The sequence below is a fragment of the Nanorana parkeri genome, unplaced genomic scaffold (assembly GCF_000935625.1).
Source record: "Nanorana parkeri isolate BGI_ZX_2015 unplaced genomic scaffold, ASM93562v1 scaffold919, whole genome shotgun sequence".
Classification (NCBI taxonomy): domain Eukaryota; kingdom Metazoa; phylum Chordata; class Amphibia; order Anura; family Dicroglossidae; genus Nanorana; species Nanorana parkeri.
The window spans coordinates 65,636-90,720 of NW_017307187.1; the positions used below are offsets into that span (position 1 = coordinate 65,636).

Below are 25,085 nucleotides of genomic sequence, written 5' to 3' on the forward strand. Positions count from 1 at the left end.
CGCTGCCGTACAGCTTCACTGTACGGCAGTGGTCTCTTGCCAGCTGACAAGTCGGGCACACGGTCACTGTCACGTACCTTTTCAGAGCTTGAGATGACGAGGGAGGCCTCCCTTGCAACTCCGGTCCCGATAACCCTGGGTAATGGAACAGGGTGCTCAGGGCACAGAGGGGCACAAGTGCCTGCAGGCTGGAGCCGGAAACCGTCTAGTCCATCAATGCGATACTCCATGCAACGCACCGGATGCACGTCCGGATGCAGGCTAGGTGGTGGCAAGATGCGAAGCCGGCAGAGCAGGAACCAGGTGGCAGGAAGGACCAGGTAGCAGGAGAAGGCGTCGTGGAGGTACAGGCCGAGGTCAGAATCAGGAAGGCAGCAAAGTACAATGCAGCAGGCAGAGAATAGTCAGGAACAATCCGAGGTCAAGGAACAGGAGAAAGCCAGGGGATGAACAGGATAGCCGGGTCAAATAACAAGTGGAACACAAGCTGGATACTAGCTGCAATAGCTGACGATCATCCAGCAATGAAACACCCAGGAGGCACAGTTTAAATAGCCCGTCTGGCGCCAGAATCTGTTGTGCGCACATCCACACAGAGACGCACACCCATGGCAGGCTCTATGGGTCACACCCTGTGTATGCGCATGCGCAGATGCCTGCGGCACACCACCATCCATAGTGCTTCGGCGGGCTTCTTGACAATCACAGACCGCGTGCCCGACTTGCAGGAGCAGCTACACGGTCTGCATCTCCGAGGGATGCAGACCGCAGAGCTGCTCCTGTCAGCTTTGGCCGGAACTCTAGGGTGACAGCGGCTGCATGTACACGCCTGCACACCGCATGTAATTGTATGTGATATGATTGTGACGGACCGCCTGGTACCCCGACTGGGTACCTTCTGCCAAAGAGCGTCTCCTGCACGCCAAACCCCACTCTCAGCCAGCAGATTGGCAGTAACCAGCCCCTAACCCCCAATCACGAGGCAAAACTCATGTTGAAGGTTCAACATAGAAAGAGCAACTCCTTTATTAAACAAAGGACATTCACTTTAGAGACACTGGGAGGGCTACAACCCCTCCCCTCCCTTCCCCCTCATGACAAACCCAGATAACAGCTTACACAGGGAATCAGACATTTACATACACAGTCACAGTACAATAGGGTGAGCATCAGATAACAGGTGGGAGGAGGGGAAAGCTATGCAACTTCTATACAACTGACTTAACTTAATTAAGTCTCCATTTTGAATAGACAAACCATGTGGCCAAGTCCTTGTCCTCCACCATTTTAAAACATATATTTCCCAGAGGGCAACAGTCACTGTCTGCATATAAAATGTACATTTAGTCCCAAAATCTCCTGTTCTCTTGTTGGGCCATAATCGGTGGGTAAGAGGCCAGTCTGCAGCCCACTCCAACTAGCACAGTGACGGTGCAGTCCATCACAATGATTACATGCAGTTACAAAAACAATCACTATCTCTGGAACCACAATCGTGTAACCAGGGATAGTGACAGATTCCTAACTGCATGTAATCCTTTCACATATGATTACATGCGGTGTGCAGGCGTGTACATGCAGCGGCTGTCATCCGATCATTAATTTGAATGGGTGACAGTTCCCGCTTGTAACATGTACAGACATTAACACTGGTACCGTATATAGTAGCGGCCCCCACGGGACTAAAAAATGTGTCCAGTGGCCCCCGACTAAATTGAGTTTGAGACCCCTGCTGTATGGGCTCCTCGGCAGTCGGCAACCACTTGTATCTTCCTCCGCCCACTCCTGCTGCTATTGGCTAAGAGGGAGAGTGCAGCACTGCCATTGGCTGCTCATGTATTTTAGCAGAGTAGGGACAGAGAAGACGCACAAGGCTGCTTGGGGCTTCACATGGGAGAAACATTGTTGTCCCCCCCCACCACCAGAGAGCTCCGCACTCTGCGATACATTGCTGTCCTCCGCACTCTGCGATACATTGCTGTCCTCCGCACTGTGCATTAAATTGCTGTCCTCCGCACTTTGCGTTACATTGCTGTCATCCGCACTTTGTGTAACATTACTGAGCACCGCACTCTGCGCTACATTATTGACCAATGCACTCTGCGCTACATTATTGACCAATGCACTCTGCGCTACATTATTGACCAATGCACTCTGCATTATAACTGACCTCTGTCCCAATACTAAAAACCGATACCAGCGCTTACATTTTTTAAATTGACTTAGGTGTCTTAGGTCCGGCACTTGCTGGGGACCTTGCGGCAGCCTTCTGGGGAGCCACACAATGCCTGCTTACAGCGCTTCTGCGACCCGCACATATCCCCTTACTAAGACCCTCCCCACCCCTCCTGACAAGCTCTGCCCAATACATTAGGCCAGAACCCCAGAGTAGAGCAGCAGCACAGAGTATGTGGCAAATGTATATGCTATTATTCTGCATTGCTCTATGTTTTGCTGGGATTTGTAGTCCTCTATAGCTAATGGTATTATTCCGCAAGGCTGTATAATGTTTGCTGGGATTTGTAGTCCTCTATAGCTATTGGTATTATTTTCCATTACTGTATAATGTATTGCTGGGATTTGTAGTGCTCTATAGCTGGTGATATTATTCTGCATTTCTGTATAATGTATTGCTGCGGTTTGTAGTCCTCTATCGCTGTGTTACATAAGTGATTATTTACACAGCCCTGGTGTTTGCTGAAATTGCTTTAAACTATAAGGGCCTGTTCACATGAGATCAGGTCCTGATCAGCAGACGTGGAGCTGCTGATGCAGTGCGTTTTTGACGCGTTTTTGATGCGTTTTCGGTCCGGATGCTGACAATTATTTTTTTTTAGCCAAGGGGCTGTCACTATGCAGATTCAGCCTCTGAGGTCACTTCCGCCCTCTCGGAACATCTACTTCCCTTTGTGTATGTAAAGCTGGTGATCAGACATGCATCACATGTTTGCAGGCATGTTGATGGTGCTGGCTACAGCAATCTGCAGAGAACGAGCCCGCAGGAGACATCGTTATTGGGTACACCCAATCTTGAGGCTCCAGGACTCCAAGGGTCAGTTCTGGAGTTTGTATGAGGATTTTCGAGGTCACCCGGATTAGGGTTGCACAGATACCAAGTACAGTACTCGGTACAAGTACGAGTACATGTACCGATACTTTTGAGCTCCAAGACTACACTAGAGAAAAATTAAAAAATTAGGAGGCAGCTGTCATTTGTAAGGAGCACACGGAGCTCCTGGGATTTCTACATCTCTGTTTTATTGTACGATTTAGTTTTTATAAATATAAATAAAGTGATGCACAGATACCAGTTTTGTGAGTACGAGTACTGGTACTTGCCGCGTACTTACACATTTTTGTTTATTGTCATGTGACCGTTTTTCTTAAACAATACACACTAATGATTTCAGGACAGTGATGGAGCACCAGAGCCAGGTCTCAGCTGCAACCGCTGCAACCCTGGTAGATGGTACATGAAAATGCCAAGTATCTGCACTGGTACTCGAAAAGTATCTGTGCATCCCTAACCCGGATACATTTTTTTTTCCTTTACTCGTATGTCCATGGCAAGGTAATGGGCATGTTCAAAATGTTTGCAGTTCATTATTATTATTATACAGGATTTATATAGCGCCAATAGTTTGCGCAGCTCTTTACAATATAAGGAAGACATTACAGTCACAATACAATTTAAGACAAGATGGTAAGGAGGGCCCTGCCCCTGAGGGCTTACAATCTAAATGTCGTTACCTCTACCCCAACCTGTCTGTCTATTGTTGATAACATCATAATAAGTGGAGCAAGAATACAATTTTTTTTTTTCCTTAGTCCTTGTTAACACCAAATGCAGAGCAGATCCGGTCAGGTTTCTGCACACGCAGTGCAGTGGGTTGGGCCGCGTTTTTGATGCGTTCCGGGCCGTTTTTGGTAAAAAATAGAATACAATTTTTTTTTTTTTTTTAGTTTAACATGGGCTTTCAGGCACTTGGATGCGTTTTTGTTGCGTTCCAGAGCCGATCCAGAGCAGGTAAAATAGGGCTTGCCGCAGTTTTTTCACCTGCTCTGGATCTGCTCTGGATCTGCTCTGGATCTGCACGCTGCGATGTGAACTGGAGCTCAAAATACCATAGGAATACATTGGACGCAGTTTTGATCCGGTCTGCACCTGCTCTGGATCTGCTCCGCGCTTGGTGTGAACAAGCCCTTAGCTGCATTGCGTTGCGTTTCCATTGCGCGTTCCCGGACCGGACAAAATGTGACATGCAGTATTTTTTCTGTCGTAAGCTGAGCTGACTGCGCACGTGAGAACTGTAGCCCATAAAACACATAGGGATACATTGCGATGCATTTTGAGTGCAGCAGCGTACGGATCCGGTCAGCACACAAAAGGGACGTCGTGTGAACAGGCCCTTAAGAAAAGCTTTTGAGAGTTTTCCTCTCTTTCTCAAGTCTGAAGCAATACCTGAGGAAGAAAGAAAAACTCTTAAAAGCTTGTCTTCTAAGTATTAGGTCAGTACAATAAAAAGGTATCACCGCATACCGCATTACTCGTATTTTGTAATCTTATTTATATATACTTCTTTCGTTTTTTCAGTGGTATGATTTAGTGGTGAAAATTATTAGTGCCCCCCCATTTTGACTGTGGTATCTTATGTGCCCCCACCTATATATTGTTCCTAGAGTCGCCACTGATCATAGGATATAGAGATTAAATCAGGACACAAGAAGAATGGAGTTGTCACTTCTAGAAACCAGTCATGGGTTACCTTTCATTTTTTTTTTTTCATATTTTTTCTTTTAGAAAAACACTTTAAATCTTTTTTGGTCCCTCATCTCCTGCTGCACAGCTGTCATATAGTGCAGAATTAGTACACTTGTTATTATTTGTACGCATGGTTACTTATATGTTTATACATATCGTCCTTGTGTTATATTAGCGTTCTTTACTGCACAAGACTGCTCTCTCTTTTAGGTTTGGCTATAAAGCTTCTGTTTCTTTTACATGTCTCTTTGTTGCCTCCAGACTTTTTTTATCCCTAATGCTGGGTGCAGCGGAGCCATAAAAAGTCATATTGTGACATCACAGGCAGATTTTCCTGTGTAAGGGGAAACCTGACCTGAAGCCATTGGCGGGACTACCAGGGTCACAGAAGTCGCATCTGCGACCGGGCTCTGGTCTTCCACCACTTTGGGGGGGGGTCCGGAAAGGAAGAGGATCTGGCCTCGTTAACCGCCAAGGAGCAAACATTTTTTGATGGGGGGGGCCCTTTGTTTTTTTGCACCGGGGTCCTTAGGTTTCTAGTTATGCCTCTCCATTTATATGTTGAAATGTGCTACATTTTATTATACAGTTATTGAACTTTATATATGGGAAAGTTAAGATGCATTTTACAAGGTAATACACTGAATATTAATAACTGTATATATGGTAATAAGCACTGCATTGGCTTTATTATGTTGCTTGTACAGAAGTGTAAAATACTTGATTGGTGCTGGCTGCTTAAAAACTTTAATTTTTTTGTAGAGGTATATTTTCTGCAGAAGGACTTGAGCTATAAATAGTTACATTTGCATCTCCCCGGTATTTGCATACACAGTGTGTGGGGTGTAACATCTCCCTGTCACCCTCGCTATATATCTCATTGTACTGGAGACTTCTTCTACTGGGTATCTGACACTGCACAAACATCAAGATGCTTTCTCACAGTTATCTGCTGGCCATCATCTTCATTTCTATTCAGGGTGAGAGATGAGGCTCCTTCCATCATCCTTTGCACATACATCTATACATTGTACAATAAATACACACATCAGGATTGATAGGAAGATATACAGACATTTATCAATAATCAATATGTCTCTTCTCATCCTCAGGATCCTGTGGACAGACTGTGATGACTCAGACTCCGGATTCTATCGCTGTGTCCCCGGGACAGGCAGTCACCATCACATGTACATCCAGTGCTAAAATTTATGATGCCTTAGCCTGGTACCAACAGAAATCAGGAAAGTCTCCAACACTTCTCATACATAGTGCAACCACCCGACACACAGGAGTCCCAGACCGGTTCACTGGCAAGGGTGATGGATTTTCTTATATTCGTTACACTCTGACAATTACTGCCGTGACTGAAGATGATGAAGGAAGTTATTACTGTCAGCAGTATGCTAGCACTCCTTTCACACAGTGATACAGAGCCGTACAAAAACCTCCTTCCTCTTTCTTAAAGAAACACAGTCACAGATATCATTACTAAAGTTCATTCAAACAAATCTAATACACTTTTAATAACTCTGATAGTTAGCAAGACAATAATAGATTATGGTGACAATCCCTCAGAGACAGGAGCTCAAATGAAAAAAAGAGACATATATCCAAAAGGTATCTCTTTTACATAAAAGGTGAAAGCGTTCAGATGAGGATAGATGTGTGGAAATGTGTTCTATGGCGAACACATGGAGATCTTGAGTTCTTTTTTGGTGTTTCAGGGTGAAGTGTCGGGGAACACTATGTTCAAAATCACCCTTCTCAATTAGACGCCTATGTTCACCAATTCTGGTACTTAAAGGGCGTATAGTGCGGCCAACATAAATCAGACCACTGGGGCACGTGAGTCCATACACAACATGGTTGTGTGAACATGTGATAAATTGTCTAATGCTGTAGGGATTTTTGAGATGATCATAGAACATGGTCTGGCCATGTTGGATGAATTGACAAGTAAGTTATCTAGACTTTTTACATTGGAATGTCCCAATCCTGCTATCAAATAAAAAATTTTTTGGGCGGACCTCCGGACCTTGAAAGTACTGGCTGGGTCCTACCATGTAGTAGTAGCGCTCTTTGTATGTGTGTATTTTTGCTAATTTGGTCACAGGGTTCCTCTCCCTGGTTTAAAGAGCTTGCACACTGTTGGTCATATCCCCTGTCCATTTCCACAGAGTTTCACCCAGCAGTAGTGTGCTTATCCACTGTTGCCAATTAGTTAAATATTTGGGAAGTTTTAGGAAGGTAGGGAAGAACCTGTGTAAAGTTTTTGGAGATAATGTCTCTAACTGCTTATCCCTGTGAGCACTATTAATATCAATATTGCAAATACTGAATTTTAATAGAAATATAAGAAGTATGCTACACAATTCCCTGTACTGTACTATGGGAATGGGTAGGGATGCACCAATACCGATACTAGTATAGGTATCGGTGCTGATGCCGAGTATTTGGGCGAGTACTCGTACTCATTCAAATGTTTAGATGCCTAGCCCGATACTTTCTGTATCAGGAAGCCGGGCAGCGTATAATTACACGCTGCCAGGCTTCCTAATTGGCCGGGAAGCAGGCTCCATGCTCCTTTGTCACTGATTTGCTTCTCGGCCAATCAGGAAGCCAGGCGCCGTTTAATGCCGCGGTGCCTGGCTTTCTGATTGGCTGGGAAGCCAGCTTCATGCTCCCTCGTCACCTCATGATGATGGAGCTGGCTTCCAGGCCAATCAGGAAGCCGGACGCCGCGTCACTGCCCGGCTTCCTGATTGGCCAGAAAGCCGGCACCATGCTTTCTCATCACATAGTGACTAGTAGCATGGGGATGGCTTCCCTGCTAATCGGGAAGCCGAGTGGCGAGTCATTACACGCCGTCTGGCTTCCTTAATTAGACTTCAGGTATCGGAATTCGGTATCGGTGAGTACTGGAAAAAAATGTATATCGCTACTCGTACTCGATACCGAAATACTGGTATCGGTGCATCCCTAGTAATGGGTCTACAAGTTAAATACTTATTCCATAAGATACAATATATTCAGGTGACTTGTACTGGAGAAGAACACAAGCAAACCTCTCTGGCAGGATACTATATTCATATAAATAGTTCCAGCACTCACATGCTAATATTCACTTCACAGGTCATAATGAAGATGCGGAGGATCATAACTTAAGCATAGCTGACATAGTAAAGTATGTTCAACCACAGTATTTTTTATTACTAGTTTATGCGTTTCAAGGGATACACTTTCTTCATCAGGCTCGGGGAAAGAGAGCACGTCCCTTGAAATATATAGGCCAGTGGTGTACACCGCCATAGTGATGGGTGGATGGAAATTGTGAGTGGCGCTCCTGATGTAGTGGATTGCATCTAAATTTTCATTTGGGATTTTCTCCTTTGTGTCCTGATTTAATGTAAGTCAGCCATCCTATCATATTTGTGAGTAGATCTTATAAGATATGAGTGGTCATTATGAGGCTGTAGGAGGGATGTATATCCAAACTGGTCCAGAAATAGGACAAATGTGTGTGACTTTTCTTACTGATATGTCTTATCTTCTCCCTTCCGGTGATTGTAGTCATATTAGTAACTTGCAAGAAAACATTGGAGTACTTTGTGTAATATCTTTTACTTTCAATAGTTCTTTATTGAAGTCAAGTGAAGCATACATAACAAAATGCATATAACATAACCAACTTAACATCCAGGATACAGTATGCTTTGCAATATCATTTCCATTTATAGGGAGGTTAGGAGGAAGGGAGGATGACAAAACAAGTGGAAAGAGAGGAGGGGAGGAAGGAGGGAAGACAAGGTATGGACCAGTTATGCGTCAGGCAATATTTGAGATATAACAATGCAGTATGGATGTACAATCCATTTTCTCCAAGCTGAAAGGAATATAGGATATGAGTTATTTTTCATGGCAAACATCTTTTCATAAGAATATTGGGTGTTAACTAATGAAATCAGGTCAATGATGTTAGGAGGAGTTGTTTGTAACCATCTACGGGTAATCAACAATTTAGCTGCATAGAGAATATGCACAACAATAGTGCGAGTTGCCGGTGGGAAAATATCAATATTAATATGCAGTAGGGCGAGTTCTGGGGATGGAGAGAGAGGTGAGGGGGAAAAATGGGAGATAATACGGAAGACTCCATTCCAGAATACACGGAGGGACCTGCAGTGCCAAAAGATGTGAGAAATTGAACCAATGCAGCCGCACAGTCTCCAGCAAAGTGGTGAATTTGAGGCAGAGAATTTGGATAATTTGTAAGGGGTATGATACCACCTATGGATAATTTTTTGGAAAAGTTCCCAATGGTTAGAGCAGCGGGATGCCCTGTGCGATGCTTGAAGTGCCAGTTTCCATTGGGTATCTGAGAAGGAGGTACCAAGTTCCTGTTCCCATTTGATCATGGGAGAGGTTTTTTGAAAATGATTATAGAGACCTAAGAGGGCATAGAATGTAGAGATACCTCCTTTGATAGGGGTGGAGCTAAATAAGAATTTATGGAGGTTGGCATCAATTGGTATAGTTAGTGGTATTGAACGCAGTCAGGAGATGTGACACCTGTAGATATCGGTATGTTTCACGTTTGGGGAGGTTATATGTGTAATATCTTTTATTTGCACTAACAGTTACATTTTCAGGACAAGCTTTCACTGCATTCCCTTTCTTTACCTTATGCCTATAATCCAGGCCCGGATTCCCCACAAGACCACCGAGGTTCGGCCTCGGGACGGCAGGGAGCAGAGGGGCGGCAGCGGGGTGGAATCCCCCGGCACCAGGAACATAAAGTTGCGCTTTCTACATTTAGTCCTGCTTTGGGAAGGCAGGACTAAATGAAGGCAGGAAGGAAGGACTAAATGTAGTGTGGGGAAGCCGTTTGTTCGTTTACAAGTGATCGCCGCGATCACTTGTAAAATGTGTGCAGCCTGTCAGTCCGTCCTCCCTCCCCCTCGCCCCTACCATTCTCTTCTGGTTCCGTCCTCCCACCGGCCGCCGAGTCTCTCCTCACTGGCCGCCGATGCAGGGAGCAGAGCGGCAGGTTTAAAACTACCCCTCCCGCTCCGTGAACACAGTGAGAGGGGAGAGCAGTGCTCTTCCCATCTCAGCTGTCACAGGAGTTCCACCACAGTGCTGTGCTAGAACTCTTGTATTGGAGGTGACAGGGTCAATAAAGAGAACCTGTCACCTCTGAAGGCTATGACACAGGGGCTTGTTAGCTAGCTCCTGTGTGATATCAATCAAGTTAAGTTACATTTTTTCAATAAAAATTAAAAAAATAATGAGAAATAATAATTAAATGAAAAAAAGTGATAAAGAAGTTGAAAAATAAAGAAATCACTGCATTCCCTTTCTTTACCTTATCCCTATAATACTGAAGAAAATGTACTGATCCCCCCATCTACAGGTGTTCGGTTCCTATTTGTCTTTACAGGAATATGCTCTGTATGTATTGTTTCTCTGACTGATAATGGAATTACCTGCACTCATTCCTTATATTAAATTCTTATCATATTACCGTACATAAGTGGGAGTTATGGATCTGGCTCTAGAAACAAAATAAAAAATGAAGAACAGAAGCAAAAGCTTTATTCACCATAAACCTCCTGGGGTTTATGAAAGCGCAAAGAAAAATCTCTGACAGTAGCATGTTTCAGGCACTGGGCTTGGAGAGAAAAGCACTTAGACACACATAGCTCACTATAGTCTGATGTGAGTAGCTGATATATAATGTTGGGAAGGCCAGAAAGGCCATTGATTACGAAACAAAATTTGATGGAGGGGAAATTTCTCTCGTCTCATTATTTTACATTTAGGAAAAAATGTAGATCATCAATAATATCTCTGTCAATCCAGTAATGGTACTTCCCAGACCCCACCCTAGGCGACCTGAGTCCACACCTCCTACTTAGTGAGTTTAGCAATTGTTTACAATATTTCTATTGTGATGGAGTGTGTTTATGAAGGACTCAGATATATATAATATGAAAAAATATATTTATTTGATTTTAAATTCTTGTTGGTTTAAAAGATTCCTGCAGTTCAATAAAATATTATTTACAACTTCTCTTGTGTTGATGTTCATGTGCAATTCACAAATACATGTATCTAATTCTAAGACTATTGCTGATTGGTATATTTGCAAACCGTATTTCATACATTTACAATACATTCATGTGGATAAGGATATACACATAATTAATGCTTTCTAATACAGGTATATTACTATTTGATGAGTCCCCTACATGTTACGCCCAGAAAGGCTTCCTCATGGGGATATATTCACTCCGTATGTTTGTGTATACCGACTTTCAGCAATAATCTGTTTTTTCAAAAGAAGAAAAGAACATACAATATATCAGTAAACTTCCATTCATTTCATTTTCAGTTTCTAGTTATGTATATAATTTAATAATATTTCATTTTTCAATGAGATATCAATGTTTATCTTTTTCATTTGTTATTGAAAGCTTGACATTGATATTTATGCATGGGGAATCTTGTTCACATTAATTGTTTATCCATCAATATTAATTCATTTTTAGTGCATCAATTAGATCATTTACATTCATTATTAATTCATTTGTTCAATATATACAGATAATTCATCATTGTTTGTATTCGATAATAATATTTTACAAAGAACACATTCATTGGTCTAGATATATCAGAAGCATAGTGAGTTAACATACATATATATATATAAATCTAATTGAATTGTATTACCTTTCTACTCGACTATTTCAACCCGGAACTGCAAGATCCTGGAGAGGACTTTCATCCCCCTCCAGGGTGATGGGGTTAATCTCGTCTACTCTGAAACAGAGTGTCACCCGGCGGAACCAGAGACGCACAGGGAATCCAATATACCTTCACAGTGCTAGAAAATGATCATAGTGCTTAATTTGTATAGAAGTCTGTGTTTCATTTTGTATTCAAATATGGTGAATTTTACATGTTTATAGTGCTCTCCCTCTATTCCTAAGTATAGTGGCCGATATATCCGGGCGGTCTTAGATACCATATTCACCTACATATCTATATTAACGTGATTAAGTTCAAGATCTGTGTAGTCGGGGTTTTGAATGGCCCTTTCTATCCCCCCCAAAAAGCAAAGTTGAAAATCTTTTGTGCTTAAACACCGCCAACCCACATATACATCCTTAGTGCCCCAGCGTTCCTTTACCTTAAGCAATCACACCCATTGCTGTGTTCCGCTTTCTCAGCCGTAGTGAATCAGTATAAAGTATCTTGTTTCCTACGTGCCGATCCGTGTGTATCTCTCCATTCCCTTTCTCTGCACTGACAGTTAGTATCCCTTTTTATGCGTCCACCCTCCCGCGATCGCCACGCTGGCTAGCGTATGACGTCGATGGGGGGGGGGTGTGGCAATCCTACAGGCCGCATCTAACTCACTCCCTTCATGCTTGTTATATCTGTGTTGCTAGGCAACCTTTGTCGCTTTAACAAGGCTGAAAAAACGATACTTTCTTTCCACGATTTGCATTTTGAATTCCTATGATTATTTTAACTTAGTATATATCCTTCGCAACAATTTTGATCCTCACTTATATTATAGTTATGCCTTGCCTCTCAGTTGGATGCCATCTGGTTCCGCCGTGTGTGAAGTTCCCCCCAGCACTAATCCCCAGTCTTTAAGGGATTCTAGTCATAAAATATACTGTATATACTGTTTCCAAACGTTTTTGTTTTTTTTAAATTATACATTTACGCATGAATGAATACATAGCTGTTCCCTTAATGAAAGGTTCCTCCACCACATCCCCCAGTTTCATTTTCCTCCCCTTACATGGATATATCTGTTCTGACATGGGTGCATATGTTCCCCAATGCAAACCCTTTCTATAATCTCATAGTTCCATGCGTTCATATAGTTTTGTGATATTCGGTAATATATATTTTTATCTTTATCTTTTTATCTTACCTAACTAACATAAACACACTCCATCACAATAGAAATATTGTAAACAATTGCTAAAATCAATAATATCTCAGATTCCCACAAATGCATCGCTGCCACTAGCAACTAGTGTTCCAGCACTTACACGGTAATATGTACTTCACAGATCATATGCTTTACCTTCCTGACAGATCTGATATAACAGGGATGAAACCATGTTAGATCCTGACACTGAGCATTGGCAGCCGGGTGTGTCTGTGTACACCCTGTATATACTAAGTAGAGTCCTGGAGGTGTCCATTCTTGCTTTGCAATGACATCTGCTGAGTGTTCACCCTCCGGCTGTATTAATTTGGGATGCGCTGATATTTCGGCCACCGAAACGTATTGGCCAAAAATGGCACTTTTGGCAAAATGCCGAAAGTGCAATTTTTTTGGCCGTAATAGCAGTGCATCTGCTTTCCCTCTGCTCTGTGAGTGGCCAGCATCTCTCCTCCCTGCACTGCTCAGCCTCATGTCACAGATCAGGAGGGCGGCGGTGTGGGGCGGAGACAGCTCTCAAAGTTGTCACAAGAGGCCGGCTGGATGTGCGGGGGAGGAGTCAGCTGTCAGATCGAGATCTCCTCCCCCGCACAGCTCACTCAGCCTCCTGTGATAGTGAGTCAGAAAGGAGAGCGGGAACAAGCAGTCAGTGATCAGTGATCGCTAAGTGTAAATAATTGAGGACATAGTATGTTTACTGTGTCCACAATTATGAATGAATGGGAAGTGCTCTACATCACCTCCTGTTCATTCATGATTGTGGACATAGTAACTTACTGTCTCCACAAGTTGTGAATGAACAGGAACACTCATAGAGGATTCCTGTTCCTTTATAACAGGGGCTGCAGAAAAAGAGATTGAGGACTGTGTGTTCTCAATCTCTTTTTCTATTTTAAAAGGGAAATATCAGGGGTCTGTTTAGACCCCCAATATTTCCCCAAAGCCCCTAAAAGTAAAATAAAAAAATAAAAATATTTAATAAAAATAAAATATAAAAAAATAAAAAGTTCATAAAAAATAAAAATATAATATTTTTAAAAATCTGAAAAAGTTAGAAAAAAATACATTTTCGGGTTCGGTTTTGGCCAGCCTTTTTTTAATTTCGGTTTTGTTTTAGTTTTGACATTTTCATTTCGTTGCACCTCAACTATAAATATTGTGTGTACATTGTGATCATAGGCTATAGAGATTAAATCAGCACACAAGAAGAATGGAGCTGTTACTTCTATAAACCAGACATGAGTTACCTTTCATTTTTTAACTGTCCTCAGTGAGAATATAAACTGCAATCCTATTGGCTTAGTGTTGCTTTAGTTTATACATTAACTAGGTGTTAGTAAGAGATACTGAAGCGGATTCCCTGGTTTTATTATTTACAGATAACATACAGTGGGTGGGGTCTTGTCCTAAATTAAGTATAGACCCACTTATCTCTGGATTGTAACAACACACATATGTCAGAATGATGGTTGGACAGTTTACTCCAGGCATAGGCAACCTGGGTACTCCATCTGTGCCAAAACTACAAATTCCATCATGCCTCAGCCGCTGGGAGTCATACCTGCAGCTGTCAGTCTTGCAATGCCTCATGGGACGTGTAGTTCCAGCTTTTGGCACTAAAAGCAACAGCTTTTAGTGCCAAGGTTGCCTACTCCAGGTTTAGAGAAATCTTTCTCTATATTTCTACTCTAGAAGAACACTTGAAATCATTTTCAGGTTTTGGGGAACCCCTGCTGAAGTCATATCATTGGGGTGTCGGAGGGACAAATATAAAAGTAGTACTACATGTAAGCCCTCATCGCCTGCTGCACAGCTGTCATATAGTGCATAAATAGTACATTTGTTATTTGTGCGCATGGTTACTTATATGTTTATACATATCTTCCTTGTGTTATATTAGCTTTCTTTCTGTGCAATACTGCTCTCTCTTTTAGGTTTGGCTATAAAGCTTCTGTTTCTTTTACATGTCTCTTTGTTGCCTCCAGACTTTTTTTATCCCTAATGCTGGGTGCAGCGGAGCCATAAAAAGTCATATTGTGACATCACAGGCAGATTTTCTGTGTGAGGGCAACCTGACCTAGATCCACTGGCGGGACTACCAGGGTCATAGCAGTAGCATCGGTGACCAGGCCCTGGTGTTCCACCACTTAAGGGGGCCCGGAAAGGAAGAAGAGGGCCTGGTCCCGGTAACCGGCGAGGCGCTGACATTTTTTGATGGGGGGCCCTTTGTGGTTTCTTGCACTAAGGCCCTGAGGTTTCTAGTTATGCCTCTGCATTTATATGTTGAAATGTGATACATTTTATTATACAGTTATTGAATTTTATATATGGGAAAGTTAAGATTCATTTTATAAGGTAATACACTGACTATTAACAAGTGTGTATATGGTAATACGCACTGCACTGGTTTTATTATGTTGCTTGTACAGAAGTATAAAATACTTGATTTGTGCTGGCTGCTTAAAAACTTTTTTTTTGTAGAGGTATATTTACTGCAGAAGGTCCTGAGATATAAATAGTTACATTTGCATATCCCTCATCTTTGCATACATAGTGTTTGGGGTGTAACTTCTCCCCTGTCACTCTCTCTATATATCTCATTGTACGGGAGACGTCTTCTACTTTGTATCTGACACTGTATCTGACAAACATCAAGATGCTTTCTCACAGTTATCTGCTGGCCGTCATCTTCATTTCTATTCAGGGTGAGAGATGAGGCTCCTTCCATCATCCTCTGCACATACATCTATACATTGTACAATGCATACACACATCAGGTTTGATAGGAAGATATACAGACATTTATCAATAATCAATATGTCTCTTCCCATCCTCAGGATCCTGCGGACAGATTGTGATGACTCAGACTCCGGATTCTATCTCTGTGTCCCCTGGACAGACAGTCACCATCACATGTACATCCAGTGCTGATGTTTATGGCTTGGTAGCCTGGTACCAACAGAAGCCCCACCAACCTCCAAATCTTCTTATATATGATGCAGGCACTCGTCCATCTGGGATCCCGGACAGGTTCAGTGGTTCCAAATCTGGAAATGTATACAAACTAACCATCACTGGAGGCACTGAAGATGATGAAGGAAGTTATTACTGTCAGCAGGGTTTGAGCTCCCCTCTCACACAGTGATACAGAGCCGTACAAAAACCTCCTTCCTCTTTTATAAAAAAAAACAGTCACAGATATCATTACTAAAGTTCATTCAAATATATATAATACATATCTACATATATGTCATGAATTGTGATTGTAAGCAAGATTATTATTGATCATGGGGCCAACTTTAATTACTCAGAAGACATTTTGTATGAAAGTTTAGCTACTTCTTTAAACATGGAAGAATAGTTAATAGTGTGCCAAGAAGCTCTACTATAAAATCCCCCATTCATCCTGTGAGTGACAGGTTAGAATCTCTGCTGAGAAACTTTAAGTGAAAATCCCAGCAAATCTTGTTTAGCTGAATACACCAGTCTACAAGGAGAAAGCCTCGTAAATGAAAGTAGCTAAATTTTACCAGAATTGGGTCACTAATAAAGGAAAAATTACGTTGTGAGTATTAATTGGCTCCAGTTTCCAAGATACAGCTTCGGTCAAAATTGCATCAAAATGATTCAAAATTATGAGGAGATGTGTGATTATGCTCCATAACTTTTCTACAAAATGTGATATAGCAATGAGAATGGTGCCACACCAATCATTATAAATGTATCTTTTTATTGATACCAATAACAGAACTTTCCATTCATTTATTGGTTTTTCATGTAACATTTTCATGCATTTCCCTTGGTATCTTTTCTCCATGCCTGTGATATCCTGGTGGAATCTCTCCCCATGCTCATCACTCACTGCCCCATAGTTCAAAGGCCAATAGTCTAAATGCGAGTGTAAGAAGTGAATTTTCAGTGACATGTTTGCACCAAGTGCTTTAGGCCTGGTTCACACCTGGGCGTTTTACAGCGCTGATCGAAGCGCTGTAAAACACTCAAACAGTCAAATCCCATTATGTGCTATGGACATGGATCCCATTTGGGCGTATTTCAGCGCGTTGCGACGCGCTGAAAAACGCCCTACGCCCAAAGAAGTACAGGAGCTTCTTTGGGGCGTATTTCCACGTGTATCCATTAGGATACAGCCGGATAGCTCTCGTTTGACACGCGTTTCGTGGACCGCAAATCACAGTAAAAAAAGAAAAAGCAGTGTTTCTCTCCTGAGAGGCCGGGTGCGGGAGACTCCCGGAGCGCCCGGGAGAGTTTGCTGTCTGGAGATCAGTGTCCCTCGTTAGCTGGTAACCAGGGGCGGTGATCTCTCTGCAAGTGGCCGGAGCCATCCGAAACATCACGGCTGGCTCCGCCCAGTTGTCAGAAGCAGGCTGTCGGCCGGCTTCTGCTTTCAGCGCGGCTCAGCCGAGCCATATGCAGCCCTTCGGTTCTACTGAACCGAAGGGGTCCTGGGGCCGAAGCTAGCCGAAGGATTGTCCGAAGCTACGGCTAGATCCTTCGGCTGCTTTGTGAATAGACCCCTAAGTCTTGGGAACCTTTCATAGAGATATTGGAAACCTGGTTTTGTTTTTTCCATAGCCTTTACAAATTCTTTTTTAACATAGAAAAACATTTTTTTTCTAAATTGTGTGTATTTTTTCATTATATAGTAATAAAACAAATATTGAGATCAGCACTAAACAGAGACACCAACCCCTAAATCCAAAACATAAATACCGACCAAAAAATGGGGCTTTCAAGGTGACTCGGGAATAATGCAAGGAGATAAGATAGACATAATACTACGTAACTCATTTTTATATAGTAAAATTCATATTTAATAACGTAATTTCATGATTAGCAATAATTGTATGTAAAACCATATCACACTCATCTAAAAACAGGACCATAATACATATAAATGGCATGTCACCCCTTAGGAAACCGTACAGATTTATATTATGCATTATAGCAATAATTCATATTCTTAGCATTGATTTAATTACAACAATGTCCATAATTGATTAAATCAGTCAACATATTGTTACATATTTCCATATTGTTACATATTCCATCCAAAAATCTGTACTTTTCCATTCTTCAACGCGTTTTGACGTAGCTTCCTCAGGAAGTTTATAGAGGTGGCCTGTAGAATCTATATGAATGTTACTTGTGAGCATTCAAGTAATTAGAAATAGCAACTAACCATACATAACAATTGCTTACATAAATCAATAAATAATGGAATAAATAGATACCATATATAAGAGATTCCTTATGACGAGCAAATTCGCATCTAGGGGAGTCCTTCCACTCAGCCAGGAGAAGAAGAGAAACAGGGATAGCTCGGGGCTGCAGAGAAGGGGAAGTTCCAGTGCCTGTCATTTCTCGACCTATAAAATTAAATTATAGTCCAATACTCTCCTAGTTGTACCTTCATGTGCATATAAGATAACATATCTAACCCAACATAACAAAATAAAATAAAACAAAATGAAACCGCTCTCTGAGCTTTGCTAGGTCAGTGAGTATACAAAACAGATCTAGGGTTCGCTACAATTAGCCTTAACAATTAAAACTTCTATATTCATAACAGTATCCAAGTAAGTCAATATATCTTATCTAAATTCAATCTATGTCACTTCTATCCTAGATCATCCATTAGTCCAGACAATCCTATTCTCTCAATAATATTCTAAGTATATCTAAAAATGTCACAGATAGTTCTCATTGGTATTAATTGTTTTATAAGATTAATCAATTCAAAAAGTCGTCCTAAAAGGCAATAACCAGATCTATTAATAGATAAGAAACACGGAATATATCACGTGATATCAATTAGGTACCTTGTAAAGTATTCAAACTCCTCAAGTATCCAGAGCCAACTTCTCTCTCTCCAAGTCCCCGAGTCTCCCCTCCTCTAAAACTTTCCCACCGCAGACACACACGCAGTCCGAATCATCGGCCTGTGGCGTATGCGCCCCCCGGCGAGCACAAGGTCCGCACATGCGCCCTAAATAGGCGCATTCGAAATATGGGAAATAGGCCCCTCACCCGGGGGCCGTCAGCCCAATGGAATGGTGCTGACCAACCAACCGTGCCGTCCCGTTTCATGCTAAAAGGGACAGACCCCTCCCCCTGTCAGCGCGGTGATTGAACGAACAGTCCCGGTACACCAGCACAACCTCAAAGATCGATCAATGTTGATCAAAAGTGAGGAGGTGCTACGGGGTGCAGACCATCCCCAAAATATGTATTCATAGGAACGACCGGCTAAATCAATCCTGGGTGAGATAGATGACATCCCCAATGCGTGAATCATATCCCACCAGCAACACATCCTATTGGCCATAATAGCAACATCAGATATTTCACATTTGTAATTTAACACACAGGGGTCTATTCACTAAAAAACTAGCATTGTACCCGCCCTCTGCTGATGGACCTGATGGAGAACTGCAGCAGAGGGTGGGTACAGTGCTAGTTTACTATTAGTTTACTATTGGCTATTGCAAATTGAAATAGCCAATAGGAATCTAGCAATGCATTCCAATGGGAAAAAAATAAATTTCTATTCTGACACGGCTCCGTGTCAGAATAAAAAAAAAAAGAAACAGCACTGTTTCTCTCTTTGGCGGCCAGGAGCGGCAAACCCACAGAGCGCCAGGGAGAGTAGCTGTTTGGAGATCAGTGTCCCTGGTTAGCAGGTAACCAGGGACGCTGATCTCTACTGAACCGAAGGGGTCCTGGGGCCGAAGCTAGCCGAAGGCTAGATCCTTCGGCAGCTTCGTGAATAGTCCCCACAGTGTACGATAATAATAGACACAGTAGGGTCCTAAATTCAAAATTAATTGGCATCCAACTTAAACATGATACAAAAAAGAGCTAGTGATAAAGTGAACATAATTTGTGCTATTCAAGAATTGATTAATTATTGTGTAGACAATATAGATAAGTATAGTCATTAGAGTAATGTGATGTGAAATAAGTGAATAGAATAATCCTATACCTCCCACCCCTTCCCCCCATATATGTGAAACACTTCTCTCCATCCCCACCCATTAACCCTAACACCCCCCTTCCCCCCAAATATCCCAAAACCAAACCAAGCACACAACATAACTTTAGAAAAACATTTTTTTTAGAAATTGTCTGTATTTTTTTCATTATATAGTAAAAATACAGCCAAAAGTGAACCAAGCCCAATGCCGTTCGGCTATTCACTTCGGCCCTGTGCGGCTGATTTCAGCCGTACATTGGCTAAAATCAGCTGTACATCGGCTGCCTTCGGTCAGACAAACATGCTCTGCATGTTCGGTTGAGCCGAAGTGAAGAAGCCGTTCGACAAACCTCTGGCAGTTCACTCGCTGCCATTCGCCCATATTCTCATAGGGGCCGAATGGCATTTGGCTTGGTTATTCTGCTCGCTACCTCTGAAGTAGTGAGCAGAATAAAAAAAAATGTAAACAAAAGAAGAAAAAAAAAATCATTTTAAAAAACTGTAAAAAAATGTAAATTAAAACAGCGTAGGGTCTCTCAAACTATACCAGACCCTTCAAGTCTGGTAGGAATGTCAGGAGTGACCCCAATTGTAAAAAATAAATACATTGTATGGGGCTCCCCCCAAAAGTCATATTAATTTTTAAGGGGGACCTCAAGTAAAAAATTTAAAAAATTGCGTAGTGTTCCTCCTAAAGTCATACCAGACCCTTTAGGTCTGGTAGGAATTTGTAGGAGGAATCCCACCCCAAAAAATGGGGGAGGAAAAAGTGGGGTCCCCCAAAATTCCTAACCAGCCCCTTACAATGAGCACAGGCCTGGCAGAGCAGGAAAGGGGGGGACGAGCGAGCACTCCCCCCCCCTCCCTGCCATACCAGGCCACATGCCCTCAGCACTGGGAGAGTGCTTTTCCAGGGTCCCCCTGTATCTGTGTTGTATAAATGCTTCTTTTTTATGATGAGATGCAATATATTCATGCTCTGCTTATATTTAAAATACAAAAGATTGGAAAGGAGAGCATAGGGTTAATTTAATTTTTTAATATTTTAACTGATATACTTAAAAAAGTTGTTTAGAGTGAAAGGAGACGTTGTGAATATTGATCATAAGAGAAAGGGGGATCAATGAGGTTTTATAACTGTGAGAGTAAAGAAAAAGGAATATAAAATGGTATCTCGCGAACAGGAGGAAGCGCAGCTACCATCGTGACATTAAACAATAGCTGTATTTAGAGAATATACCTGATGGAGTTGAATGACGCAACGCGTAGAGCAGAACTGGTGATGTCACTACACCGGGTGGAGTCTAGCGAGAGTAGACGAGCAGAGGATTGGAGAGCCTGGTGTATCAGACACTTTTAATAACACTGATTATTAGCAAGACCATTATAAATCATGGTTGCAATTCCTCAGAGACAGGAGCTCAAATGAAAAAGGTACATTTGTCCATCTGTTATGTCTGTGTGTCTTTCATCTGCACCAGGAATGCTGATAAGTAAAATATCCACTTAGCTGCAATAAAAATATATAATTACTGTTAAAAAGCTGCTGTTTATTATTTTTTATGAACAATTTGCTCCTTCTGTCAACATGGAAGAATAGTTAATAGGGTGCCAAGGAGCCCTACTATAAAGTACCTTGTTCACCCGTGACTGACAGGTTGGAATCTTTGCTGAGAAACTTTAAGTAAAACATATTTTTGGTTAAATATTTGGGCAGTTTGCAGGGAAGAACCAGTGTCAAGTTTTTTCTTATCCCTGTGACTAGGGATGCACCAATACCAGTATTTTGGTACATAGTACCGATATTTTGTTTCCGGTACTCGCTGATGCCAAATATCAAGTACCGGATGTCCCATTCAGGAAGCCAGACGGCATGTAAAGACTCGCCACCTGGCTTCCTGATTAGCCGGGCAGCGTGCAAAGACTCGCCATCCGGCTTCCCGATTAACAAGTAAGCCGTCCCATGCTTCTCGTCACTGTGTGATGAGAAAGCATGCAGCCGGCTTGCTGGCCAATCATGGAATCCAGGCGCCGTGTAATGACGCGGCGTCCTGCTTCCTGATTGGCCCGGGAAGCCGGCTCCATGATCCCTCGTCATGAGATGACGAGGGAGCATGAAGCCGGCGTCCCGGCCAATCAGAAAGCCGGGTGCTGCATCATTATACGGTGCCTGGCTTCCTGATTGGCCAGCTTCCTGACCAATCAGGAAGCCGTGCAGTGCATCATTACAAGCTGCCCAGCTTCCTGATTGACCGGGAAGTCGGCTCCATGCTCTCTCGTTACAAATGATGAGGGAGCATGGAGCCGGCTTCCCGGCCAATCAGGAAGCCTGGCAGCGTGTAATGACGCACTGCCTGGCTTCCTGATACAGGAAGTATCGGGGTAGGCATCGGAGCATCTAGGCAAGTACGAGTGCTTGCCCAAATACTCTGTATCGGCACCGATACTAGTATCGGTATCGGTGCATTCCTACCGGTGACCATTAATATCAATATTACAAATACTGTATTTTTTTAGAAGTATGCTACACAATTCCCAAAATTTTTACTATGATACTTGGTCTACAAGTTAAATAAGTTTTCCATAAGATGCAATATATTAATGTGAAGCACTTGTTGTACTGGAGAAGAACACAAGCAAACCTCTCTGGCAGGAGATCATATTCATATAAATAGTTCCAGCAGTCACATTCTAATATGTACTTCATAGGTCATAATGAAGACTTTCAGGATCACAACTATATCGAAGGCAGCCGAGTGAATAACCCCGCCGAAGTGAAGTGAGCCAAACAACATTTGGCTATTCACTCTGGCTCAGTACGGCTGACTTCCCATCAGCTGCCTTCGGTCAGCCGAACATGCTCTGTATATTTGGCTGAGCCGAAGTACAGAGGGACTTCGACAGAGGGAACTGCTCCGGGAGCTCACTCGCTCATAGGGGCCGTACGGCAGTGAGTGAATAGCATTCGGCTCGGCTATTCTGCTCCGAGGTACCAAGCAGAATAGAAAAAGAGTGAAATGAATAAAAGAAAAAAAATAGAATAGTTTAAAGAAAAGAAAATATTTTTTTTTAAAAGGTGTCGGACAAATGTAAAAAGTTGGGCAGAGCTAGCGCTGATGTCACCGCTAGCTCCACCTAATTGTTTATATTTTGCTTGCATCTGTCAGAGTCTTCATTCTGCAGCGGGAGGTCGTTATGTACAGCCGGGTCAGCAGGCGTCTTTTTAAAATTTATTTTGACGAGCCATCATGGACAAAGCTGGACGTTGTGATTGACTCTGGATTATGTCGTTGGAACACTTTTTTGGATTTTTTAAACTAATAAATAATAATTTAACCCTTTAGTGAATGAGTTCTGGGACTAGTACCCCTTACTCATTCACAAGGGGGTACCGCATCTGGGTGCCCCTTTATTAAAGAGGTACAGCAATAAAAATCACCCCCCCCCCTACCTGCAGACCCCCACAACCAATGCCCCAGGGCTTGTGGGGAGGAAGGCCTTGTCCCCATCGCCTCAGTGCACTTCAGCTTGATTATTCACTTCAGCAGCTGAAGGAATAACTCCCTAAGTGTTTTAAATAGACGGGTTGCACTATGGATGCTGTTTATTTAATTTCATTTTTTTGAGCGTATCTACATGGGATTGGATCAGCCTGCTGCATTATATAACTGCTGAAAAGGAAAAAACTTTGAGTGTTTTAAATACACAAGCTTATGTGATCTAATCGTATTTAAGAGAAGCTCCATATTTAAAGGTGAGGAGCATTTCACTTAGGGCTGGAACACAGGATTAAATGTTTGAAATTCATTCAACGTATCATACTGAACGAATAAGAGTTTTAGACAATTGTATGTGGACACCTAAAGGTGGTTGGTTATTGAACTTCATATATGGGGAAGTTAAGATGCATTTTATAAGGTAATACACTGAATATTAACAATTGTTTTCATGGTATTAAGCACTACACAGGTTTTATTATGTTGCTTGCATAGAAGTATAAAATACTTGGCTAGTGCTGGCTGCTTACATTTTTTTTGGGGGGGAGGGGGTATATTTACTGCAGAAGGTCTTCAGATATAAATAGTTACATTTGCATATCCCTCATCCTTTGCATACACAGTGTGTGGGGTGTAACATCTCCCCTGTCACTCTCTCTATATATCTCAGTGTACAGGAGACGTCTTCTACTTTGTATCTGACACTCCACAAACATCAAGATGCTTTCTCACAGTTATCTGCTGGCTGTCATCTTAATTTCTATTCAGGGTGAGAGATGAGGCTCCTCCCATCATCCTCTGCACATACATCTATACATTGTACAATAAATACACACATCAGGATTGATAGGAAGATATACAGACATTTATCAATAATCAATATGTCTCTTCCCATCCTCAGGATCCTGTGGACAGATTGTGATGACTCAGACTCCGGATTCTATCTTGGTGTCCCCGGGACAGACAGTCACCTTTACATGTACATCCAGTGCTAACACTGGTAATGCTATAGCCTGGTACCAACAGAAATCAGGAAAGTCTCCAACACTTCTCATATATAGTGCAACCACCCGACACACAGGAGTCCCAGACCGGTTCACTGGCAAGAGTGATGGATCTCCTTATACTCGTTACACTCTGACAATTACTGCTGTAACTGAAGATGATGAAGGAAGATATTACTGTCAGCAGTATAGAAGCACTCCTCTCACACAGTGATACAGAGCCATACAAAAACCTCCTTCCTCTATTACACATGAAGACATTACTACATAGTGCAGCATGTTCATAGAACACTGCACTGTAATACATAATGCTCAACGTCCTACTAGGAAGACAACAAGACTGGAAAAAGTATTTATAAAATAAAGATCCTTTCACATTTCAGTCAGATCCCCCTGTCAGTTTTGTCAGGCAGGTCTGATCAGAAGCTCAGTGTTAGTCTTAGGCCAGGCAGATGTAAACAGCTGCATGTGAGAGCTATCGATAGGCGGCTAGGTGCAGAGGTGTACACTGTGGATGGCGGAACTGGGTGCAGCAGTGAGAGCTGTGGATTGCTAGGTGAAGGGATGAAATCTGAACCCTGCACTCTCTGTATGTTGTGCTGCACATTACATACTCCTGACCACTTCGCTATATGCTGCATTTTTTTGCAGTGCACTGAATGCCACCATAGGTTACCACATGACAGTGCTGTGCACTGCTGAGTGGGGACCCAAGCGGAGTGTACACATCATTATCAAGGGACCTGCGCTATGGTAGCAAAACACACCAAGCCGCTGTGCTAAAAATGTGTATGAAATCACACAAAATAAAATATATATTATAGCGCAGTACTTTTTTAGCGCAGTGCATTTTGAT

General features: G+C 42.3%; 2 gene segments (V, D, J or C); both read left to right on the forward strand.

Annotated features, from left to right (window-relative positions):
* Positions 1 to 25,085, forward strand: part of LOC108794952 — a 91,079-nt gene that overhangs the window by 26,664 nt on the left and 39,330 nt on the right. Inside the window, 1 exon segment of the V gene segment in view lies at positions 5,875 to 6,174. Coding sequence covers positions 5,875 to 6,174 — 300 coding nt within the window.
* LOC108794957 overlaps positions 15,386 to 25,085 on the forward strand; it is a 20,498-nt gene continuing 10,798 nt past the window's right edge. The window contains 2 exon segments of the V gene segment in view: positions 15,391 to 15,439; positions 15,572 to 15,879. Coding sequence covers positions 15,391 to 15,439; positions 15,572 to 15,879 — 357 coding nt within the window.